Source organism: Oncorhynchus kisutch, linkage group LG17 (assembly GCF_002021735.2).
Source record: "Oncorhynchus kisutch isolate 150728-3 linkage group LG17, Okis_V2, whole genome shotgun sequence".
Taxonomy (NCBI): domain Eukaryota; kingdom Metazoa; phylum Chordata; class Actinopteri; order Salmoniformes; family Salmonidae; genus Oncorhynchus; species Oncorhynchus kisutch.
Genome location: NC_034190.2, coordinates 58,028,916 through 58,054,232, shown reverse-complemented (window position 1 = coordinate 58,054,232; position 25,317 = coordinate 58,028,916). Strand labels below are relative to the sequence as shown.

Below are 25,317 nucleotides of genomic sequence, written 5' to 3'. Positions count from 1 at the left end.
AGACATGCTAACCTCTCACCATTACAATAACAGGGGAGGTTAGCATTTCATATCAAACCCCCAAGACATGCTAACCTCTCACCATTACAATAACAGGGGAGGTCGGCATTTTATATCAAACCCCCAAGACATGCTAACCTCTCACCTTTACAATAACAGGGGAGGTTAGCATTTCATATCAAACCCCCAAGACATGCTAACCTCTCACCATTACAATAACAGGGGAGGTTAGCATTTCATATCAAACCCCCAAGACATGCTAACCTCTCACCATTACAATAACAGGGGAGGTAGGCATTTTATATCAAACCCCCAAGACATGCTAACCTCTCACCATTACAATAACAGGGGAGGTTAGCATTTCATATCAAACCCCCAAGACATGCTAACCTCTCACCATTACAATAACAGGGGAGGTTAGCATTTCATATCAAACCCCCAAGACATGCTAACCTCTCACCATTACAATAACAGGGGAGGTTAGCATTTTGGGGGGCTATGTTATTTGCGTGTGTATGACTTTCTCCCTTATCATTATTCACGATTCATTCAGGATTATCTGTAATCATGGTAGCATCCACATTAATGTAGAAGTGTTCAGAAACATATTCTATTCTTATTTACAATAAAACTGACTCCAAAATGACACAATACATGATTTACCATTCATTTCTATTGGGCATAAAATAATCTGAAACACAACCAAAACAAGCAGCAAATGCACCCAACAACTTTTTAGAGTCACATGCTTGATGTAATCATTGTGTGCTGGGAATACGGGACCCAATACTAAATTTTAGACTACTTTAATACACATAAGTACATTTTTTCCAATAATTTGGTCCCCTAAAATGGGGGTATCATGTACAAAAAGTTCTGTAATTTCTAACAGTTCCCCTGATATATTAAAGCTGACAGTCTGCACTTTAACCTCATAGTCATTGTATCATTTCAAATCAGATATCATTAAGGAAGTAATACATTGTCCGCATGCTATCATACCAATTTATACGAATCAACACAATTTATTCTAGTCAGCTGGAGCATATCGCACAGGTGGAGAGCAGCAACCCTCCCTCATGCAGGATTTGAATTTGGCCTGACACTTGAGTACTACATCCTGTCAATGCCAGTTTGTTGTGTAACACCTGATTCTGTTGGGTTTAAAAACAAATGACAAAATCACATGAATCTCAGGCATAAATGGGCTTCTGGAAGTTGGTTCTACTTAATGCCAGCCAACATGTGGATCCACCAGTTGGCTTGAACAGTCCAGCCCAGTTCCTCGCACTTTGCTATCTGCTGGTGGAAGTGGTCCCGTGCATTGTCCTCCCCCTTGTCGTCCTGCAGTGCGTCCCGGAGGTAGCGCATGTCCTCTGCAGCACTGAGCTCAGGGATCCCCGTCAAGAGCATGAGGGAGAAGAGGGTCACCAGCAGGCGAGAGTGGGAGCGCAGGGACAGGTAGGCCTGGGTACATGTGTCCTGCAAGTGGGGAGAGAATAACCACTCGTTTGACACAACCACACAAACATACACAAACTCAGAAGACAAGGTTAGACAAAATAATAAATAACTCCAGCAGTTATTTAGTCTTCACATTTAAAAGAAAGTGAGGAGCTTCAGATAGGTCGCTTACCCTGAACTTCTGGAAGTAGAGACTGGGTTGACCTTTGATCCTGCCCATGACGTAGAGGAAGTCAGGAGTGAGGACAAAGGGGACCCTCTCCCTGCTGACCCCCAGGAACCGTTTGGTGTTCCCCAGGATGTGGCCAAAGTCAATGTGAAACAGATTCCCTTTGGAGCAGAAAAACATGCTTTACATTTATAACACTCCACTCACCATATCAAGAGGACAGTGAATCAATCAACAAAATGTATTTTATAAAGCGCTTTTTACATCAGTCGTTGTCACAAAGTGCTTTACAGATACCCAGCCTAAAACCCCAAACAGCAAGCAATGCAGATTCAGAAGGGACAGGATATGAAAAAGGACAGGATATGAAAAAGGACAGGCTGTTTCATTGAGACATGACCATGCCTTGATTTTTTTTTTTACATTGCAGGTACTGCATGTAAAACGTTTTATAAAAAACAGTTGCCACTGGCAACTAAATGTACATGCTTCAATCTGCTTAGAATACATACAAATGCTCATCTTTATTTTTGAATACTGAGCACAAAATAGATTTTGTCAAACAAAAAACAGATAATGCAGAAAAGGTGAACCTGACATGAGTGAAAAGGTCACCAAAGACGTTAATCTAGTGCTGTGTTACTCAACCATGTTCCCTTAAGGCCCACTGTGAATGTTTGAACAGCTTGGCAAAATTAACTGCAGTTAGTACATCTAATTGGTGCACTAATTAGTCACACAACACACAAATGGTTGATGACAAATCAACAACAAATTTACATATTTTGAACCATTATAATTATTTATATTGGTACATTTTTTCAAATTTATGTTAAGGATTCTTGTTAATGGAAGTTATTTGTCAAAATGAAAACATGCATAGTGCAATTCATTGGATTCAATTAGGTTGTCAGTACCGGACTAGGCTCTAGGGCTGCTAAAACTAAATAAAAACATGTAAGAGCATGTATTAAATTAGGTTTCTTTTTGCATCTCGGCCTCCTTTGTATTCCTTTTCATGGTTTGAGTGCGAGTACCTAGAATGCATTCATCACATTTTGGGGGGACAAAATAACACTCTTTTATGCTGTGTGTTCCATTCTTCTTTTATGTTAGTGAAATGTAAAATACTATTCCCATTCTTACCTTGGTCTGTAATCATGATGTTGTCATTGTGGCGGTCCCCTATCCCCATCACATATGTGGCCACGCAGTATCCAGCACAAGAGTTAACAAACCTCTCCATAGCCTGATAGTGCTGAGATTAGGTGGGAGAAGGTCAGGGAATTGTAAAAGCATGAACATAAAATGTCACAATGTCACTGGGCAAAAGCTAAATGACTTCTGTACAGTCTCTCATAAACTACTGTATCATGTCTAAGATTTAAAAGGGATTCGTGGAGATAGGAGGTATAGCTATTGATCCATATTGAAATTAGGGAAGAAATTGTGATATTTATGTGTTATTTACAATCTCTTGGAGTGGACACTTCCCCCTGAGCCACTCAAACAGGGCATCGTTCTTGAAGGCTCCTGTTGTGCCTCCTTGGATCCTCTGCAGGGCAGCAATGGTGACGGCATCTCTCACAATCTCTATCATGCCTGAAAACAGATAAGTAAGTGGTTATCAATGATTGTGACACAGTGCATTTTCAATTAGAGACTGAATATTGAACTATTGTTAATGACCTATATTGTATCCTGTAGAGATGCAACCATAGGGCACAAGATTCAGATCCAGTGATTTCTCCTGCCATATAGAATCCATCACCACCAGTGTCTGGAAACATCATACAAATTGATCAATCAAATATAATCAAACATTACCTAACAATGAAATAAAAATATGTTTTAAGTTATATAATCACTTTTTAAATGTCGTATTTTCCACCGATCATTGAGCTAGTCTTTACTCACCTGAATCACCAGCATGTCCTGTCGGAGGTCATCCCCCTGTTTGAAGATGATGCCTACAGGGGGACCAGAGGGGCATGGAGAGTCCATGGAGGAAAACTCCAGCCACAGAGGCTTCTTCTTGGAGGCCATAACCTTGCACCTGTCCAGCTAGAGTTGTGGGGATTGGAGGATTGGGAATGGGATTGGACAGAGGGAAGTGACTGTTAACATATTATAATATGAAATGACAACCAACAACACTATTTATTAAAGGTCATGAACAGTCAAAATCATGTTTTTCATGAACCAACATCGGAGAAGGCCAACACCAGAGAAGGCCAACATCAGAGAAGGCCAACATCGGAGAAGGCCAACATCGGAGAAGGCCAACATCGGAGGTGTGTTTGCAGAGGGGCGTGGTTTACATAGCTAGTTAGCTACTCTACTGGTGCCAAAATTTGACTGTAGGGTGTCAACAAATAAAATGTAAATGTTACACTTCATCTATGGCAAAGATACTTATGTTTCCCTTTTGATTTGTGTCTAGTGTTTGCTAGTTACTGGCTATCTAGGTCTTCAGCCAGCATGGAACAAAATAGGAGGGAAGGATCGTTCAAAATTTAACGCAGTTGTCATGTCAACATATCCATCACTGCTGCTGTAAACAGCATCACAAATGGTCAAATTGGAGATATACATTTTTTTACACAATTGATGCAATTTCAATGTTGTTTGAGTTGCTTTGTTAATAACCAAATTTGAATGACATAATTTTACTGCAACATTGCTCACTACACTATATCCAAGTTTCTTGACATAGGCGTTTCAAAGAGCTGTCAGTCAATGCGAGCTCATGAATATAAGCTCCACAACCACTCAACCTGTCTTTTCAAACTTCCTGGTAGTGAGTCATGAGAGAAAAAGTACTTCAAAAGGATATTTTACATGGGAATCAGTATCACTGTTCGGGACCTTGAAGATAAATCAAGTTCAATTTCACCTGAGAACTCATTGAAGTTAGAGTGTAAAATACATGGGGGGTTAGAATCACAGTAAGTTGTTTTTGTGACCCTGACAGCAACAACACATTCTGGCTAAAATGTCCCTTCCTGCCATACAGACACTGAATTAACCTTACCAGGATTCCTCCTGCTCTGATGCGTGGGTCAAAGGGCACTTGGAAGTCTGATGGGAGATTACATGTCCTCAGGAGTTCCTGAAGCTTCTGGGCAGCTGGGGAACAAACAATCTGTTACCAGCTTTATATGATTCGATCAAATTTGATTTTATAACACTCCAAAGGCAAGTGTATGACCATTCCAATGTTCACAGCAATATATTTCTTCCACTCTGACCCAATGGAATTTGTTCTATTTATATTCTGACATGTTCTATGCTGTACATCCCAGTGGAGCCAGGCCAGAACCCCACCTGTGGATGGGAGGTCCGTCTTGTCAGGGTAGAGTCTCTTGACCACACTGGCCACCTCATGTAGTGCCTCCACAGCCTGCACCTGGCTGATGAAACTGCTCAGCATGGCCTGGCCACAGCCCAGCAGGTAGGCCTCTAGCACCACAGCCATACGCTGACGGAAGAACGGGCAGCCCTCCACCTCACTGCGCAGGTACCAGAAGAAGAAGTGGCCAATCCTCTTGCTCTGTACGCCAGAGGAAAGTTAATTGAAGTATATCTTACTATAGCTAATGTATGTTATTTATGCATTACAAGCATAGCAGGGTACAGGTTCACTCCCGTGACCCCAATAAATCACAGTCAATTAGTTCCTTGGAAACTATAACATAGAAGTTCACACACAGGTCACATACTCTGAGAGCTCTTTGGATGAGGAATCTAGCCAGGAAGCTGTCATGGTAAGGCTCCACTTTGAGAGTCTATGAAAAGAGAGAAATAATAACACAATACTGTAAACAAACATCCCAGTGTGCACAGTGAAAACTATGTCCATGTTTGCTGAGCAACATGAATGAGTGACTTCTTGGTAACAATTGTTACTCCTTTGTATTCTACCAAACGAAATGTTATGTATGTTACGTGCACCAAATACAATGGATGTAGACTTAACAGAGAAATGTTTGCTTACAATACAATTGTCCAGTTCTAAGAAATACCAGGTAATAACCAGGCTGTAAAATAACATGTTACCCATAGATATCCTATAATTAAAGACTTATTTCAAATAGTTTTTTTTCAATGTACAGAAGGACAAATCAATCATTTGATTCCATCTATTACATATTTGTCCCCTATTCAACGTACCTGCACCAGCTGCAGCAGATACTTCAGCATCTCATCATTAGACAAGCTCTCCAGTCTCTGGACAGCCAGCTTCCTGACCCTCTCATCAGCAAAGTCCACACTGAGCAGCTCCAGGGCCACGGAGACATCCAGGTCTGGGGGTTCCCAGTGACTCAGCAGCCAGTGGACATCCTGCACAGAGCTGGGTCTTAGCCAGTTTACGCTGCGCAGGAACTGGGGGAGGTTGGAGGCATACTGGACACTCTCCTCCCTGAACCTCCTCAGACGGGCCCTGTCTGTGGTCACTGGGGACGAGGAGGATCTGGCAAACGTGTCGCTCGCGATGGGAGACAGGCTTTTATTAGATAAGCTGGAGTTGGGTGAGGATGAGGGGAAAGACTGACCAAGAGGGGAGCAGGATCCAGGGGAGGTTGTGCTGTGAGGGAGAACCACAGGGAAACTGTAGCGGTCCAGGAGGAAGGTGATAGCCATGGATTCTGCCACGTCTGGGTTGGTGGCAGAGGAAAGCTTATCCGCCTTATAGGTAAAAGCCTCTTCCTCCAGCTCGGGATAGGCCCACATGTGAAGGGTGTGTGGCCCTTGGCTGAGGACGGACCTGTGGTCTATCAGAAGGAGATTCACAAAGTACAGCAGCTTTCCCTTCCCTCTCTGGCAGTCTGGAGCTTTAAGACCAGAGGCTGGGGACTTGAATTCCTTTGTTGCGGCGCTATCATGGGTGCAAGCATTGATGGTCAGGCCCAGCTTAGCTCCACGGGGAAGATCCCTGAGGAGGATATCAAACTCCAACCATTCGTTCCACAGAACTTCATCAGCAAAGGCCTTGGGTGTGGAACAAACAGAGGTTACCACCTTGCTCCCGTAGAGGATAGAGGCCTCCACGTGGATGAACTGAGGAGGCTTGCCAGGGGGTTGGGGTATGTCGAAGCCCAGGAGCTTCACTCTGAACTTGCGGTTGCAGTCCCAGAGTGAAATCATGAGGATGTCGTCCACATCCTTTCCCTCCAGGGCCAGCTCCTCATGGGAGCTGGAAAGTCCAGTGAAGCTGTCCACAAGGGGCCAGTCTTCGGCCCTCACAGTGTCCTCATCAAGCTGCGCCATGGGGACCACAGACAGATGAAGCGCCTGCATGGACTTCAGACACTGCCGTACCCACAGGGAGTCAGAGAAAGGGAAGTCTCCAGAGAGGAACTCCTCCCTGCCACAGACCTTGAGAACCATGTCACCAGACTCACATTCCAGAGCATGGTCTACCATGATTTCTCGGAAGACCTTTATGAGACCTTCAGGTGTTATATTAAAATCCACCTTTACACTGAAGCACACGTCATTGTGATGCATGGTGACTGATATCTTTCGGCTGAGCTGTTCCTCCTGGACTTTTGGGAAGGGGGCTGAGGTGGTCCATGGCTCTGTTGCATAGGCCCTGGCATCCCGCCTTCTTAGCTCTTCCTGGCGTGGAGAAGCCAGCTTCCTGCGTGTGAAGCTGAGCTCACCGAGCCTATTTGCTGCTACTGTATCCAGGTCATGGCCAATCAGGTTGACCAGGGTACGGTGGTGGCTCTGTCTCTCCTCTGTGTCATCTGGCTGAGGCGACACCACTATGCAAGCTACCTGCCGTCCCCGGGAGTCACGTGACCATGGTACATCCAGAGTCCGGAGAACCTGGCAGTCGTCAAAGATCTCATACCAGTCCTCTCCCTTGGGGTAAAGCAGTATGAACTTTTCAGGGTCCAACAGGCTTAATGGATCGGGATGGCAGTTCAGCTCTTGAGTTTGCATGCAGATACGAAGACGTAGCTGATGTACACTGCATTGTGCTGGTAGCCTCGCCACTACTTGGACTTTCTCTTGCCTCTCCCCAGCCTGGAGGCCCTTACCTGGGCGTAACTCACAGATGAACTCCAGGCTGTTCTCAGAGCAGCTGGCTCCAGACGTATCTGTTGCAAAATCTGCATATTCCCTGATGCCTTGACCAGAGTTCGATTCAGTTGCCATTCAATCTCCTAGTCTAACAAGAAAAACAATGATCTAGAATTAAAAGCTTTTCTCGTTTTGATACTGTGCATTAACTGCACGCTCACAGACACACAATGGCCTACACATAATTCCCACCTTTCAATGAGACAGTTAATCTGAAATTGTAGATTAGAATGACATCTTACTTGATGATAGAAAGTTTTACTTTCAGATGAACTATAAAACATCTCACCTGAACAGATTTGTCCTTCCTAGTTCCTTTACCACAGCAACAATGAATGACTGACTCCGTGTGTACGTAGTTAAATCAAAATGTCCCCTTCTGTAATTCTTGGATACTTCCTCATTCCTTTTTGAGTTGCTACCCATAAGTCAAGTCAAAGAGAAATAAATCCTTGTAATGGCCTGATAAGGAGTTCCTCTATTGTGGTGCGATAAGAGTTTACTGTAAACTGATAGGTAACCTAACAGAGGAAGCATTACCAGTAAGGTCCCTGTGGATTCAAACATGCACGCATGAAAGTACAGAGACAATAACAAAGCATTTGTACATTTGTGTAAACCTGTTTAGCTTGTTGTTACTCATAGCTCAAATGCTTTCCATCCTGGCATGCAAAAGATTTTTTAGTTAGTGTATTTTCATACTTGGTCCCTTTCAGCCAATTTGTGTGAACTCAGCGCAGTTCTCTTAATTTTTTGTGCAGTGTGACCATTCCAAAGGAACTCTGACTAATCAAAAGAGCCCCCGAAGCTAACCGAAGTGAGACCACCAGTTCGGTTCCGAGTTCGGTTCGCTTGAATTCCTCGGTTCGGTTCCCTTTTTTAGGGCAATGTGAACTAGGGCAATGTGAACACAAAGCTCATCAGATTCACTTGTCATTGTTCCCGTACCCAGAGTATGAATTACGGGAGAGTTAGGTTCCTGAATTTAGACATGAGCTCCTCTAAAGGCAACAAAAGTCAAACTTTGTGGAGGTCTCTTTGAGTTGCACCCCACCCATTCTTCTTCCCTCAGAACAGCCTCAATACATCAGGGCATGGACTCTACAAGGTGACTAAAGCATTCTACAGGGATGCTGGCCCATGTTGACTCCAATGTTGACTCCAATGCAGTTTGGGTGGTGGACCACTCTTGATACACACGGGAAACTGTTGAGCGTGAGAAACCCAGCAGCGTTGCAGTTCTTGACACAAACCGGTGCGCCTGGCACCTACTACCATACCATTGCACCATTCTCCCTCTGAATGGCACACATCCACAATCCATGTCTCAATTGTCTCAAGGCTTAAAAATCCTTCTTTAATCTGTCTCTTCCCCTTCATCTACAATGATTGAAGTGGATTTAGCAAGTGACATCAAAAAGAGATAATAGCTTTCACCTGGTTAGACTATGTAATGGAAAGAGCAGGCGTTCTTAATGTTTTGTATACTCAATGTAATTCGTACTTTGCCTGCACCACACTAGACTACTGCAACACCTTTCCCCTTGCCATAACCCCTCACATTGGTGCCACAAAAGAGAGAAAATGAATATGTGCTCTTTTTGGCTGTTGATTAGTGATTGTCAAGGATGAGCAGATATTCCAAAATATATGCGGCGCTTTAGTTCAAGATTACTTGTTTGCAATATGTGATCTATAGGCTACGAGAGCTTCATACGCTGTTTATTGATTGTGGGGTTTGAATAGTGTGAGAAGACAACAGCATATTTGGTGAGAATCACAACAAAGGGTGCAACGTCAACTCTTGCTCTTCAAGGGGCAGTAGCCTACATTGGGAGTACAATTTTCAATAACAGCCTTATTTAATATGCAGTTATGATTCTTCTATTTGTTCTGAGATTGATTATTTTAAAGAGGACTACAGTATATGTGAAAACACCCTCTGTGAGCAGCGACCACACTATCACCTGATCGTACAAGGAAATGAATGAAAAGGAAAACAGACACAGTGAGAATGCCTGACAAATGGTTACATTGCAGCTGTCAATGTACATTTAGATTTCTAATGTATTCATCTTATCTTTTTTACATGTTGTCATAGTGCTCCTGACGTAATCACTTCAACTTCTAACATATCCTGATAATAGTGGTTGAGAATCCACTATTAACTTACTTTATGGCTTCAGGAGATTAATTAGAGTACCGTGGTAACAACACAATACAGCCCCTGGCTTATACACTGTATAGGCAGATGAGGCAGATCTGAAATGACCTGAGGTCTGTTCTTGTTTTGGCTCTCATTTCTCACATTGTTCTCAAATGACTATAGCATTAAATCAAGGCAAGTCTTAAGTTCATCGTCAAATGTTAGCCGAGTCTTGTTTGGCCAGCTTTATGTGAGCCAGTTTGAGACTACAGAGGCTGGCTCACAAGGCTAATGCAATGGTACTGGCTATACTGGTAATAAAAACTCTTAAAGATCGGACCCTTTAAAAAAAAAGATTTACGCCTAAAATGACATACCCAAATCTAACTGCCTGTAGCTCAGGACCTGAAGCAAGGAAATGCATATTTTTGATACCATTTGAAATGAAACACTTTGAAGTTTGTGGAAATCTGAAATTATGTAGGAAAATAAAACACATTAGATCTGGTAAAAGATAAAACAAACAAAAAAACTGCCGTTTTCTGTTTTAATTTCTTCCATCATCTTTGAAATGCAAGAGAAAGGACATACAATAAGATAGGATTCAATGTGTATTTTAGATGTTGTGTTTGTGTAAAGTTTCAGACTGAACCAGTGAAGCATCAAATCTGCCAGGAGTATGTCCAAATTTGCCAAATTGGTAAATTTATACATTTTCAAGTACATAACTATAGGGAACATACAAAAATGCTATGGTAATAAAAAAATTAAGTTTACACACTCCCAGGAATGTCATTCATGATGTATCATTAGCTTCCCTACAGAAAATACACATCTAGATGGCCGGGCAGGGTGGGTGGGTGTGGAGCCAGAGACAGCAGTGGGGTTAAACTGTAGAACCCAGTTCCTACATCTGAATATAAAAATGTATTTTATCTCTGGGACCCTCAGGATGACAAATCAGAGCAAGATTACTGAATATAAGTACATTATTTACCTTCAGAGGTGAATGTATCAAACCAGTTGCCGTGATAAGTGTTTTATCTATCCTCATAAACGTAATTTATGTTTACTGTGGATGTATGTTTACTGTGTTATATCTAGTCTGAGACTAGGCTGAACACACATACGACACGCACACACACACACTCAGATTTTGATGCCAGCAGGGTCTTCCCACCAATTTAGTGCCTTTTGAGAAGTATAACTTGGTAAAACATATATATTTCAAAAGGAATCGTTTCAACCCTCTGGTTGCTGGCTCACTCCCACCATATTTTTTCCCTTTGGCCCTGACATTCAAACTGCACTTCTCTAGACCCGAGGTTATCACATCCCGCCAGTTGATCCAGCTGGAATGACTGTTTTAGAATTTGGGCAGAGTTGTTGGTGGAGCAGTGTCCATGTTTATGCGATAACGGGCATGTAACACTAGGGGGTCCAAGAGAGTTTCAATGGCTCTGCAGAAGAGAGGACATTTGTAAAATAGCAGGTCAAATTATTCATAAATTCTACGAGGCAACAGGGTAGTGATTGCAATGAGAACCACTACAACCCATTTATAAATAGACAATGATCAATTATCATGCAATATCCACTGACACTCTCTTCTGCATGAAAATAGCAAGGAAGGTCAGTTAAGAACACATTCTTATTTACAATGACGGCCGAGGAACAGTGAGTTAACTGCCTTGTTCAGGGGAAGAACGACATAATCTTCACCTTTTCAGCTTGGGTATTCGATCTAGCAATCTTTCAGTTTTTGGCCCAAAGCTCTAACCACGAGCATACCTGCGGCCCCACAATACATCTTGCAAATTAGGGTTCTGGCCACCCGTGGGACAAATCCGGCCCACCAGCAATATTATTTAGCCCCCCAAATTAATTATTTTCTTCATACAAAAAAAAACGTTTAAAAATAAATATCAGAACCGAGATGCAAAAACTCCCAAATGTGATTTCCCAATAAGGAAGTTACACTACCTACATAATGCAAAAGTTACATTTTAACTTAACCCTTGGTGCTTTGCTGAAAACAATTTTACGGCCATTGTGGTATGGGTCAGATTGACTCGCAGTTTTTAACACACTCAAGACAGTAAAGGAGGAAGTAAAAACATCCCAAACTTTATTTAGAAAGAAGAAATACAAGAACATTTGATTTCAAAAACTCTATATTTAAGAACTATTTGTTAAACATATTTCCTTTCTCACAAACAAGCCTTTTCTGTTTGGAGCTCTGAGTGTTTGTGTCAGAGACCTGCTGCTCTCGCACAGAGAAGGAGAAGCTTGGGAAAGCACCTTTTCACACAAACATAATTATAAAAGTGCAACCAGAACCAGTCAAAACAAAATATATCAGACACTTGTTAATTTTGGACCTGTGCAAATATCTAGACACATGAAAGCCTCCGGGTCAAAATGACCCACAACACATTTGTATACAAAAACGACACACATCCCACAACACATCAGTGTCCACATTTTGAATTTAGGTTCATGACCCTAAATGAGGAAAAGTAATTTCATTGAATGGAGAAAAAGAGGCTAACTAGTAATTTAGACAAGTCAAAGGTGGAAATGCGTCAAATTGAACCGCAACATAAAGAGTTAATTCACGAGGAGAGAGAATGCAGGAGACTATTAAAGCATGCAACCGTAGAGCAATCCATAGGAGGTGAACAGAGCCTGGTGCTGAAAATAGAGCTAACTTGCTATGCAAGTGTTGCACAGCAACAGATGGAGAAATCCTACATCAGTCGAGTAATTCATTTCAACAATAATCTTGACTTTACAAAATAACAAGAGGGCTTAATTGGAGTAAAATAACTTAACAGGCTATTAGGCGTAACAGCATCTTTCACAATACATTTAAAAAATATATATTTTTATTTTTATTAGGCTTATTTACAATTGCAACTGGCCAGAAACACAGCATCCTACATAAAACAATCAATTAAAGAAGAAAGCAGATGTCTGTATCAAGGCACAAGAGGAGACCCAGATGCACACACAGGAGGCAGATGGTGGGAGTCTTAGAATGTTTATTTGTCAAAAGGGGTAAGCAAGAGAAAAGTCAAGGACAGGAAAAAGGTCAAAACCAGATCAGAATCCAATTGGTAACAAAGGGCAGGCAGGATGATCAGGCAGGCAGGCAGGCAGGAAAGTAGTCCAGAGTCAGGTGGGGGTCAGAACCAGGCGAACTATAAAAAGAGCATAGCAAAGGCGTATGTGGAAAACCACACTGTTAACATACAAGACAAACTGACACAGAGAGCCAGGGAACACCGGGTTAAATACACTGGGGGGAAAAAGTGACACCTGGAGGAGGTGGAGACAATCACAGGAACAGGTGAAACAGATCAGGGCGTGACATGTGTATCGGGATAGCTTGTTCCTGTAACGACAGAACAAACAGAAAATACTGTCACTTTGATGCCTAAATATCTCTGGATAAGCATTCATAATGTTAGTATTTACTCATTACAGTCATATAGGCCACTAAGTTAGTTTCATTTCCCCTTGGACACGATCTTGTGGATGTCGCGTGAGATGGATGTGATTTTGATACATAGGCAGTCCTCGATTGATTTATGAGAAAGCAAGTTCCTGTCGTTAATCTATACTGCGTTCAAATAGGAAAATTAGGACTCGCAGGCGTAAATCGATCCAAACATCGTTAGCAAATAAAATGCACGTCTGTTTGTGCTGTATTCCTCTGAGCATACCACCCAAAACGCTAACAAAGACACTGCACTCTTGAGTGCACCCCTGAGATGGCTCGATGTCTGGAATTCAATTAGCTCATTTTGAATTGCGGCCTCATTCAGCGAGGGTATCGTTTTCTTAGCACCGGAGGATAATTATCCACCTGGGCAGACTTTGAGAGCATCACGTACAAACGCAATTATATCCTTGGGCATGCTGTAGTCATCAAATCTGGTGGAGAAGTTGTCTGGACCCTCTGCCTGGCGTTCTTCATTGTGCTTAAGTGCAATAGCCTAACAAATGAAAATCAAACAACTCAAGCTTCCTAGTAAAGGCCTCAAGCTTTTCCCTCTTCCTTATAACTGCAGATTTAACCCGTTTAAGTGACAGAAATGGTCAGCCAAAAAAGCCATGTGTGTAGCTTGCAGTTAACGCTTCTGTCTTGGAGCGGGAGGCCACTTTTAAAGTTCCATGTTTAGATTCATAATGACGTCTGATATTTAATTATTCGCAAACGGCGTCATTTTCATTGTAAATAAGACACTGGCTTGGCATTGGGAAAATACGGTAAGATGACTGTACCTCTGTACATCCTTCCCTGAAACTTTGATTTTCATTATCCACCTTTCTTTTGATACTTTTTGAGAGCACATTTTCCCCTGCTATCAATCTAATTGTTCTGAACGAATGTTGACGTTAAAAATAATGGTGTAGCATACAGTAGCCTACGTATACCTGTTTTCCCCACCAATCAATGCACAGAGAAATAGACAAAGATAATAATTGAATAGAGACATGGAGATTTTATGACCGTATTCAGATCGAAATTATTATATTATTGTCACTGAGTTTATTTATATGTACTAATCCGATGTGTTTAACATTTTGTTTCATTTGTAGTATAGGCCAATTCATTGTGCTAATTACTAATTATGTTCTGGCCCGCCGACTATTAGCTCAGAAACAATTTGGACCGAGGCCAAACCTAGTTGATGAACCCTGCAGTAGATTATTATGTTTGAAAATGTGGCAGGATAATCAGTTGATGAATAAACCCTGACAACAATCATTTATACTACAGATTGTGTATTAATCAGAAGTGCATAAAACAATATGGGTTCATTATGTGGTCTTTCAATGAAACTGAAATAGAATATAAATATATAAAATCTATTCCCAATCATGCCAACAGATTCGTTTAAAAACATGTTAAATTTTATTCAAAGAAAAAACGGAAATTGGATGTTGAATTTGAATAATCCAGATGTGATCATCTGAAAATCACCTGACCTTGTGTAATTTGAGCAAAAATAACTATAAACAGCAAGTGAGTATGTATCAAGGCTGATGGAACATGTAATGAAAGTTTCGATCCATTTATATCCAGGAAATCCCACAAAGAGAAATCAATAAATGAAATCCCTGGACTAGAAGGCAGCTGCTCCTGTAATAAAATGAAAACAATCATACTCTCAGAACATCAAATAAAATATACAACAAAACGGTCATCTAGGACTTTAAACATGTACCCACATCACTGTTATTGTCTCATCCTCACTGCTTAGGTAACATAATCTGGGGACACGGGGACAACATCTTTCTTTCATTTTCTGCCTGAGTACAGTGAAAACATTTTCAAATGCAAGACTGAGAGCAAGTGGTGGGAAAAGTACTCAATTGTCATACTTGAGTAAAAGTAAAGATACTTTAATAGAAAGTACCCAGTAAAATACTATTAGAGTTCAAGTCTAAAAGTACCTGATTTTACATGTACTTGAGTTCAGTGGTGGAAAAAGTACTCAACTTTCAACAACAAAAAAGTAAATGCTCTACGTCAAATTCCTTATTTAAGCAAAGCAGACGGAATGATTATTTTGTTTCTTTAATTTAGGGACAGCCAGTGGCACATTCCACTCAGACATCATTTACAAAGTCAGTCATTAGAGGCTGCTGAGGGGAGTACTGCTCATAATATTGTCTGGAACGAAGCACATGGAATGGCACCAAAAACATGGAAACCATGTGTTTGATGTATTTGATACAATTGCACTTATTCTGCTCCAGCCATTACCACAAGCCCGTCCTCCCCAAAGAAGGTGCTGCCAACCTCCTGTGAAGTCAGTATTTGTGTTTAGTGAGTCCGCCAGATCAAGGGCAGTAGGGATGACAACGCATTATTTTGATAGGTGCATGAATTGGACCATATTCCTGTCCTGCCTGAGCAATCGAAAGGTAAATTTTGGTTGTCAGGGAAATGTATGGGAGTAAAAGGTACATATTTTATTTAGGAATGTAGTGGACTAAAAGTAGTCAAAAATAGAAATAGTAAAGTACAGATACAACAATTGATTTGACTTAAGTAGGATTTAATTTTGATTTAGTTACCTTACTTTACTTACCTTACTTACCTTATACCACACTATTGATAGCCACTCATGATGAGATATTGAAAGAGCATACAGCAAAAGAATGATAACCTTGTCAATGAAATAAATGATTAAAATACAATATCAAGTGCCTCAGTTTACACTACACAAACAATACACCAATAACAGTCAGTATAATATTATAAAACTGGTCATTTTGGTCCCTACTGTACTCTGTCCTTACTATGTATCCTTGATAACCATTGTACATTTCCTTCCCAGGTTTTTATCTCTCCTCCCAACTTCAATGCTCCTCATCGTACCTCTCCTCAGTTGCCATATCTGGGAGACACAAGTCCTGTCCATGTCTAGCTCAGGGTGTTCACCCTTCCACCAGAAGAGTCTGGGCAATGCCTGACGCACCTCCCAGTTGCGGAGGCCATAGATGAGGGGGTTGATGCAGGGAGGCACCAGGATGAGAGCCAGGAGGGTAATGTGCAGGGTGCCGGCCGACAGCGAGGTCCCAGCCCCAGAGAGAGTCGTCAGGGGAGCCATCATGGCCCCTGTGCCCTCCAGCTCCCACAGAGCATCTGAGGTGATCTTGAGGAACATAGGGAGCAGCTGCAAGAACAGCATCCCACAGTAGAAAAGCACAGTGTTGCGCGCCCGCGTGTTCACCGTGTTGAAGGGCACTACAGCGTTGCGGGCGTCCTGGTACATCCGCACATAGGCAAAGAAGTAGCTGAGGAGGCAGAGCAGGGTGATGATGAAGCCCACCAGCTTGCGGGTGATAGCCGCTGCCCTGGGGAAACCCATGTGGCGTTCCACTGTGTCAGGCTCACATATGAGTCCAGAGGTTGCTGTGCCATATCCCCCCTCCCCCAGGTGTAGTAGGGTGATGTTAATGCAGCCAACGCTGATGGACAAGACCCAGGTGAGGCTGATAGTGAGGCGAAGGCGCAGTGGGGTGAGGATGGACAGGTAGTGGATGGCATGGCACACATACAGGTATCGCTCAATGGCCATGCAGGTGATAGTGATGAGTGTGCAGAAGATACAGGTGCTGCCTGTGAAATATTGGATTAGGCACCAGGTGTCGAAGTTCATTGTCCTTCTCTGCCATAAGCAGCGAGTCACAAACGGGCCCAAATTGATGGTTTGCACAATGTCACTCAGAATCAGGTTCTTCAACAGGGCATAGCGTGGCTCCCAAGACAGGTCCTCTGAGCGTCCAAGTCCCAACAAAGTGAATCCGTTAAGAGCCAAAGAGAGGATGGTGAGCATCAAGAACACACAAATCAGCACATTTACTTCAGTATCAGATGGCATCATGGACAAAAAGAGGCATCCACCGAGGTCGAAGATGTGATTGTCATCCGTCCCGTTCTCGAAAGGTTGCGCAATGCATGGACCAGTACGGTTGAACACCTGACTGGAATTCATGATTTAGGAACTCATGTGCCATGGCCTAGCTGAGCGCATTGTTTTATTCTCTCTCTCTCTCTTGCGCGCTGGAGAAGGATGCTAAGGCTGTGCGTTACACAAAATCTACCTGTAGAATCAGTGGTCGCAGACTTTCATGTTATCTGTTGCTAATTTAGCTACAGTCCCTCGTAGGCTACATGTTTAAATGTATATTTTATTTAGTATACTTTTATTACTCATTAGGTTTCTTTTTGTCTTATTTATTTATTGCACTATTAGGCTATAAGCTACAGTTACACCTTCTACTCAAATTGTAAAGACATTATATCGATGGCTCCATAATCAATTGATCTTTGTGGGTTTGATAATACATTATAACAACAGCATCATCATCACCATCCTTGTAATTATCATTGTCATTATCTACTAGCCTTCTATATACAAATGGATTTGCTTGATTTAACAATGGCTTAAGTAATTGTATTGAATATATTCTTGTTTGGTTATAAATAGTGCATTTTCTATCTTAAAAAAGCTGTATCTCATCTGTGGCAGCTGTGTGCATATAATTACTTACTTATTACTATGTAATTCGAAATGATGTGTCGGAGTTTGTGTGTAACTCGTTTTCAAAACTATTTATTTGATAATGAAAATCATTATCAAAGGTTTAGCTTATTTGTAGGCCTAGTTCAAATCTATACTCTCAGAAATCCTACACATCAATTGGGTCAATGCACCAAAAGAGTGCATTTTGGGTAGTCTAATTTGCTAACAAAACAAAAATTGTGTTGACCATATCAGGGTTGATGATTTAATCTTAAATAACCCTAAATTCCCTTGCAAGTTTAAATTTCTAGCCTATGTATGGGTAACACAGTTGACTTGTTATGCTCGATTCACAGTTTTCCACCACAAAACGCCCAAAAAGAGTAGAACCAGCTCACCTGCTTTTACTCTATGATTTGACTATTAGATGTTTCTTTTGAATATTTTTTTTTAAAAGAGTAGTAATATTAAAACGAGTGTTCAGTTCACATAATAAGTTTGACCTTAAAATGAGGGATAAATGTAAATGAATCACCAATCACATCATTTTTTATATTTTTTATTGAACCTTTATTTAACCAGGTAGGCTAGTTGAGAACACCTTTATTTAACCAGGTAGGCTAGTTGAGAACACCTTTATTTAACCAGGTAGGCTAGTTGAGAACACCTTTATTTAACCAGGTAGGCTAGTTGAGAACAAGTTCTCATTTACAACTGCGACCTGGCCAAGATAAAGCAAAGCAGTTCGACACATACAACAACACAGAGTTACACATGGAGTAAACAAACATACAGTCAATAATACAGTAGAAAAACAAGTCTATATACAGTGTGTGTAAATGAGGTAGGGTAAGGGAGGTAAGGCAAAAAATAGGCCATGGTGGCGAAGTAAATACAATATAGCAATTAAACACTGGAATGGTAGATGTGCAGTAGGTGAATGTGCAAAGTAGAAATACTGGGGTGCAAAGGAGCATGATAAATAAATAAATACAGTAGGGGATGAGTTAGTTGTTTGGGCTATTTACAGATGGGTTATGTACAGGTGAAGTGATCTGTGAGCTGCTCTGACAGCTGGTGCTTAAAGCTAGTGAGGGAGATAAGTGTCTCCAGTTTCAGTGATTTTTGTAGTTCGTTCCAGTCATTGGCAGCAGAGAACTGGAAGGAGAGGCGGCCAAAGGAGGAATTGGCTTTGGGGGTGACCAGTGAGATCTACGTGCTACGGGTGGGTGCTGCTATGGTGACCAGCGAGCTGAGATAAGGCGGGGCTTTACCTAGCCAAGACTTATAGATGACCTGGAGCCAGTGGGTCTGGCAACGAGTATGAAGCGAGGGCCAGCCAACTAGAGCGTACAGGTCGCAGTAGTGGGTAGTATATGGGGCTTTGGTGACAAAACGGATGGCACTGTGATCCAATTTGTTGAGTAGAGTGTTGGAGGCTATTTTGTAAATGACATCGCCGAAATCGAGGATCGGTAGGATGGTCAGTTTTACGAGGGTATGTTTGGCAGCATGAATGAAGGATGCTTTGTTGCAAAATAGGAAGCCAATTCAAGATTTAATTTTGGATTAGAGATGTTTGATGTGAGTCTGGAAGGAGAGTTTACAGTCTAACCAGACACCTAGGTATTTGTAGTTGTCCACATATTCTAAGTCAGAACCGTCCAGAGTAGTGATGCTGGACGGGCAGGCAGGTGCGGGCAGCAATTGGTTGAAGAACATGCATTTAGTTTTACTTGTATTTAAGAGCAATTGGAGGCCACGTAATGAGAATTGTATGGCATTGAAGCTCGTCTGGAGGGTAGTTAACACAGTGTCCAAAGAGTAATAAACTAGCAAAGTTGTGGGGCTTGCTATAGCTCTGTAAAAAAAATTTTTGTGGTAGTGGAAGAAGTTTAAAAAGTTGCACTTTAAATAAATGATTAGTGAGACTATTTCAATTGCTTATCCCTTGTAAGTGTGGTCTTTCGTTGTGGTCAGTCATTGTTTGGTTCAGTGGTTGTGTTGTAAATAGTTTTGTGGTTGTGGTCAGTAGTTGTGTGCACTCCAATTAGTATAACATGTTACAAATCTTATGGTATTAATTTGTGGATGTCCATCATACATTTCATGTGATGTTACAAATTAGAATTCATATGACATTTTTTATGAATTTTCAAATGTTATGTTATGAATTTGCTAAACGTATTTTATGTTACAAATTCCAATCTGTTGTGGCTAATGTTAGCTAGTTAAGGTTATTAGTTAGGTTAAATGGTTAAGGTTAGGGAAGGGTTAGCTAACATGCTAAGTAGCTGCAAAGTAGCTAAAAGCAGTAAGTAGTTGATAAGTTGCTCATTATCTAAAATGCCTAAGTCTGTGATGAGATTTGAACACACGCTCGACATCCGCATAACCCATCCACCCTGACCCACCACCCCCTTTCATTTTTGCCTTAAGTAACCTTATGTCTTATGTAACTATACCAGACGTAACATATCATACTAATTTCAGTGTCTCAGATATACATTTACTATGTTATGTCGAGTCTACGAGAGCAGGCTGCCTACCAAGGCCCAATTGCTTCTGCCAAATTTAAGGCCCGGCCTGAAACCCAAAATCAGAAATAACTTCCTCCACTAATAAATCCATTAGCTGCTCCTCTCTGTCTCTATTTCTCCCTGCATGCAAGCAGTCCACTCTGCATACACTCTGCTCATGGTGGCTCACAGTGTGTAGGTTTCCGTAACAACAGCTTCGCTTGGGATGCTCTGCTCAATGAAGAGATGTGAGAGAGCTGTTGGCTACTTCTCATCCCTCTAAATTCCGGCAAAACTCAAGGAACATTATTATTTTTTGTTAAATAAATCCCTCCTGCTTTATATTTTTGACGAGGTTGAAGCACTTCTGACACCATGTTGTGATCTTAGTCAGATATGAGTGTGCTGTGCAGAAGAGCATAAGTAAATGACTAACAAAATGTTAGTGATCAATTTAGTGATACTCGAGCCCTACCTGTACCCTAGCCCGATGTATAATGTTGGGGCCCGTCGGGCTTGGGTCAGGTAGCAGAGCTCTACTAGTGAGCATTAGAAATCTTAGCGCTAGCTGTTTGGTCCAAAACAGATTCACAGATCATGGGAATTTGTCAAGCAATGAAGATGTTCTCTCCCTCCGAGTTAAGTGTTGCTAGGCAACAGTAGCCTTGGCAACACTGCTAAAGCCATCGTGAAAAACATGCTAGCAAACAACAAAGTTTTTGTTTTAAACTAAATAAATACTGCACTGACCCACAAAACGTATTTGCTAGATTAATTCATTTTATTTATTTTTATTTCACCTTTATTTAACCAGGTAGGCTAGTTGAGAACAAGTTCTCCTTTGCAACTGCGACCTGGCCAAGATAAAGCATAGCAGTGTGAACAGACAACACAGAGTTACACATGGAGTAAACAATTAACAAGTCAATAACGCAGTAGAAAAAAAGAGAGTCTATATACATTGTGTGCAAAAGGCATGAGGAGGTAGGCGAATAATTAACATTTTGCAGATTAACACTGGAGTGATAAATGATCAGATGGTCATGTACAGGTAGAGATATTGGTGAGCAAAAGTGCAGAAAAGTAAATAAATATAAACAGTATGGGGAAGAGGTAGGTCAAATTGGGTGGGCTGTTTACCAATAGACTATGTACAGCTGCAGCGATCGGTTAGCTGCTCAGATAGCAGATGTTTGAAGTTGGTGAGGGAGATAAAAGTCTCCAACTTCAGCGATTTTTGCAATTCGTTCCAGTCACAAACAAAGTGACTGGAAGGAAAGTGAACTTCAAAATGTGATGTAGTTTTATTGGAATCTGCAGCTGTTGTTGGAAAGTAATGCAGTTGATGGGTTACTAAAACAGCTCGTTCTATTGATTTGTCGAAGCTATTCCTAGAAGTGGAAGATTTGTGTCTGACTGTTTGGGGGGAGTGGTCAAAACGGCAGTTGTTTGCCAAAAGTTACAGGAAATGTTGTTGATGCAGTTACTAAAACAGCTGTAACTTATTATCAGAATAATATATTTTTGTTAAAACGCCAGATGAGTAGCAGAGAAGTTAACAAAGACTGTCTAAGTTGTTGCAAAGCAGTCAAAGTAGCTGATTTGTGTCAAAAGTTGCATTATTGCATTAACAGTGAATGGAATATTGGAAGTCATTCATTAGAATGTTGAGGAAATGCCATTAAAGTGAACAAAGATTGACAAAAAGAAGGGCAAACAAAATATAAGTAACTCAGTCCTGACCAGTCTACAAGTTTTAACATTTCAACTGCGTTTCTATCTTAAACGGTGTAGGAGTTGAGTGCTAAAGAATAACTACATAATAATAACTATTATGTCGATGATTTAAGTTGGGGCTTTTGCTTCGCAAGCCCCACAATAAGAATCTTCACACATGACTGTGAAAGCTACAAAATAACAAGGACTTTACATTTATGTACATTTAGGTGGTTAACACTAGAAAATCCAGGCCTTGAGGGACTACCCTTTGAGCCAACGAGGAGTAATTTTGACTCAAACATTGTAACAGTCTAATAAATATATTTCATATATGCTATTGGAAAAATAAACCTTTGGTTGTATTTATGAAGGTCTTGGGTAACATCAGAATACAAAAAAAATATTATTTCAAAGAGCACTAGCATTTCCATTATTTTATGTTACTGTAGGCTATCGACCAAGCTTAAACTTCCTGACTGATGTCTTGAGATGTTGCTTCAATATATCCACATAATTTTCCATTCTCATGAAGCCATCTATTTTGTGAAGTGCATCAGTCACTCCTGCAGCAAAGCGCCCCCACAACATGATGCTGCCACCCATGTGTTTCACGGTTGGGATGGTGTTCTTCGGCTTGCAGGCCTCCCCCTTTTTCCTCCAAACATAATGATGGTCATTATGGCCAAACAGTTCTATTTTTGTTTCATCAGACCAGAGGACATTTCTCCAAAAAGTACGATCTTTGTCCCCATGTGCAGTTGCAAACCGTAGTCTGGCTTTTTTATGGCGGTTTTGGAGCAGTGGCTTCTTCCTTGCTGAGATGCCTTTCAGGTTATGTTTTACTGTCGATATAGATACTTTTGCACCTGTTTCCTCCAGCATCTTCAAGGGTCCTTTGCTGTTGCTCTGGGATTGATTTGCACTTTTTGCAGCAAAATACGTTCATCTCTAGGCGGCAGAACGCGTCTCCTTCCTGAGCGGTATGACAGCTGTTCCCATGGTGTTTATTCTCGTGTACTATTGTTTGTACAGATACCTTCAGGCATTTGGAAATTGCTCCCAAGGATGAACCAGACTTGTGGAGGTCTACAATTGTTTTCTGCGGTCTATGTAAACTTCTGACCCACTGGTATTGTGATACAGTGAATTATAAGTGAAATAATCTCTCTGTAAACAATTGTTGGAAAAATGACTTATGTCATGCACAAAATGGATGTCCTAACCGACTTTCCAAAACTATAGTTTGTTAACAAGAAATTTGTGGAGTGGTTGAAAAATGATTTTTAATGACTCCAACCTAAGTGTATGTAAACTTCCGACTTCAACTGTATATAGAAACCAAAACGTCTTTCCTGCATGTGACTGCGATTTGAAAATGTCACTTTTTGGCACTCTGGAAAAAAATGACATCCTCTTAACACTGCTTATAACCCAATTCTGTTTGTGATATCAAAAAACATACACAAAAGTATGTGGACACCCGTGACTTTCAACATGGCATCATCATAGGATGCCACCAGTTCGTCAAATTTCTGCCCTGCTAGAGCTGCCCCGGTCAACTGTAAGTGCTGTTATTGTGAAGTGGAGACATCTAGGAGCAACAACCGCTCCGCTGCGAAGTGGTAGGTCACACAAGCTCACAGAACGGGACCGTCGAATGCTGAAGCATGTAGCGTGTACAAAATCGTCTGTCCTCAGTCGCAACACTCACTACCGAGTTCCAAACTGCCTCTGGAAGCAACGTCAGCACAATAACTGTTCGTCGGGAGCTTCATGAAATGGGTTTCCATGGTGGAGCAGCTGCATACAAGTCTAAGATCGCCATGCGCAATGCCAAGCGTCAGCTGGACTGGTGTAAAGCTCTCCCCATTGGACTATGGAGCTGTGGAAACAAGTTCTCTGGAGTGATGAATCATGCTTCACAATCTGGCAGTCCGACAGACGCCAGGAGGACACTACCTGCCCCAATGCATAGTGCCAACTGTAAAGTTTGGTGGAGGAGGAATAATGGTCTGGGGCTTTTTACCATTGTTTGGGCTCGGCACCTTAGTTCCAGTGAAGGGAAATCTTAACACTACAGCATACAATGACATTGTAGACGATTCTGTGCTTCCAACTTTGTGGTAACAATTTGGGGAAGGCCCTTTCCTGTTTCAGCATGACAATTCCCCCATGCACAAAGCGAGGTCCATACAGAAACGGTTTGTTGAGATCGGAGTGGAAGAAGTTGACTGGCCTGCACAGAGCCTTGACCGCAACCCAATCGAACACGTTTGGGATGAATTGGAACACAACAGAGAAACAGAAAAGCCCATAGATGTAGCTAGCTATATGCTCTATTGGGTAAATAAATGAAACAAGCTCCAGTAGGCTAACCTTTTTGAGTGTGAACTGTATTACTGTACTATATCCTATTATACTGTATGATATGGACTGGAATTATGCACAACTTTCAAACCATGATAAATCAGGAAGAAAACATGCAATTCTGGTGCAGCACATGCGGCATACAAAGTTACAGGTATAGGCTTAAGAATATAATTGGAATTTTGAAATACAAAAGCCCTATTTGTATAATCAGTAATGGGCTGATGCATACAGTATATACCGTTCATAATATTTCCCCTAATGTTATTAGCCTACCTCCTCTTTCTCTCTATTGTTGCTTCATTCCTTCCTCGCTTTCAACAGTTGAATGAAATCATTTTCTTTGTCATTATCTTCATCATTCTAATGACATCCTTGAATAATATAGGACTAGAATTAGATGCAAAAGGCTTTCACTTCACAAAGATTGAATGGTTATGGGTCTGAATAAATAACTGCTATAGCCTACTGCCATCGCGCGTTCGCTCTTCTTTCAAACACCCCGTGAGTTCTATTGGCTGTTGTATATAACATTCAGTAAACAAGAGCTTGCTTCCCCTCTTCGAATAGTCTATTGGTATAAGCAATTCAAAAAAATTATGTTCAGCAAGCTGTTCTAGTCTAGCTTTTCCTGCATGGGACTCCAAGAGCATGGGACTCCAAGAGCATGGGACTCCAAGTAATAGACAGTTAAGATAACATAGCCTAATGTGATTAGCATGAGGTTGTAAGTAACAAAGAAAATCCCAGGACATAGACATATCTGATATGGGCAGAAAGCTTACATTTTTG

The 25,317-nt window shown here is 41.3% G+C and overlaps 1 protein-coding gene and 1 long non-coding RNA gene across 4 annotated transcripts in view; both read right to left on the bottom strand.

Moving 5' to 3' along the window:
• Window positions 1-790: 790 nt before the first annotated feature.
• si:rp71-17i16.5 (phosphatidylinositol 4,5-bisphosphate 3-kinase catalytic subunit gamma isoform) lies at window positions 791-8,130 on the bottom strand. 2 transcript variants are annotated; one of them, XM_020506315.2, is made up of 11 exons: window positions 8,016-8,130; window positions 5,807-7,814; window positions 5,356-5,421; window positions 4,961-5,186; window positions 4,668-4,762; window positions 3,551-3,697; window positions 3,323-3,413; window positions 3,105-3,235; window positions 2,780-2,891; window positions 1,637-1,794; window positions 791-1,482 (listed from the first exon to the last, which is right to left on the bottom strand). In XM_020506315.2, exons 2-11 carry the CDS (start codon window positions 7,799-7,801, stop codon window positions 1,225-1,227), a joined length of 3,279 nt encoding a protein of 1,092 aa, XP_020361904.1. In that variant the 5' UTR covers window positions 7,802-7,814; window positions 8,016-8,130; the 3' UTR covers window positions 791-1,224. The 2 variants fall into 2 exon arrangements, with proteins under 2 accessions (XP_020361904.1, XP_031650022.1); XM_031794162.1 differs by having other exon boundaries at window positions 5,807-7,809; window positions 8,016-8,099.
• A 4,769-nt stretch (window positions 8,131-12,899) lies between these two features.
• Window positions 12,900-25,317, bottom strand: part of LOC109907985 (uncharacterized) — a 34,544-nt gene continuing 22,126 nt past the window's right edge. The window contains exons 1-3 of one of the 2 annotated variants that reach the window (XR_002257609.2): window positions 14,163-14,281; window positions 13,194-13,269; window positions 12,900-13,075 (exon numbers count right to left, since the gene is read on the bottom strand). This is a non-coding gene — a long non-coding RNA (uncharacterized LOC109907985). Of the gene's footprint in view, window positions 13,076-13,193; window positions 13,270-14,162; window positions 14,282-25,317 lie in introns of those variants that run through there. The other variant, XR_004203666.1, reaches the window with a different exon arrangement.

What these genes read in the sequence shown, in the direction of transcription:
- si:rp71-17i16.5 (XM_020506315.2), bottom strand. Translation starts at nt 7,801, where the DNA reads ATGGCAACTGAATCGAACTCTGGTCAAGGCATCAGGGAATATGCAGAT. An exon ending in AGGACATGCTGGTGATTCAG is followed by an intron (nt 3,414 to 3,550) that starts GTGAGTAAAGAC and finishes TGATGTTTCCAG; the next exon opens with ACACTGGTGGTGATGGATTC. An exon ending in CATCATGATTACAGACCAAG is followed by an intron (nt 1,795 to 2,779) that starts GTAAGAATGGGA and finishes TCTGCTCCAAAG; the next exon opens with GGAATCTGTTTCACATTGAC.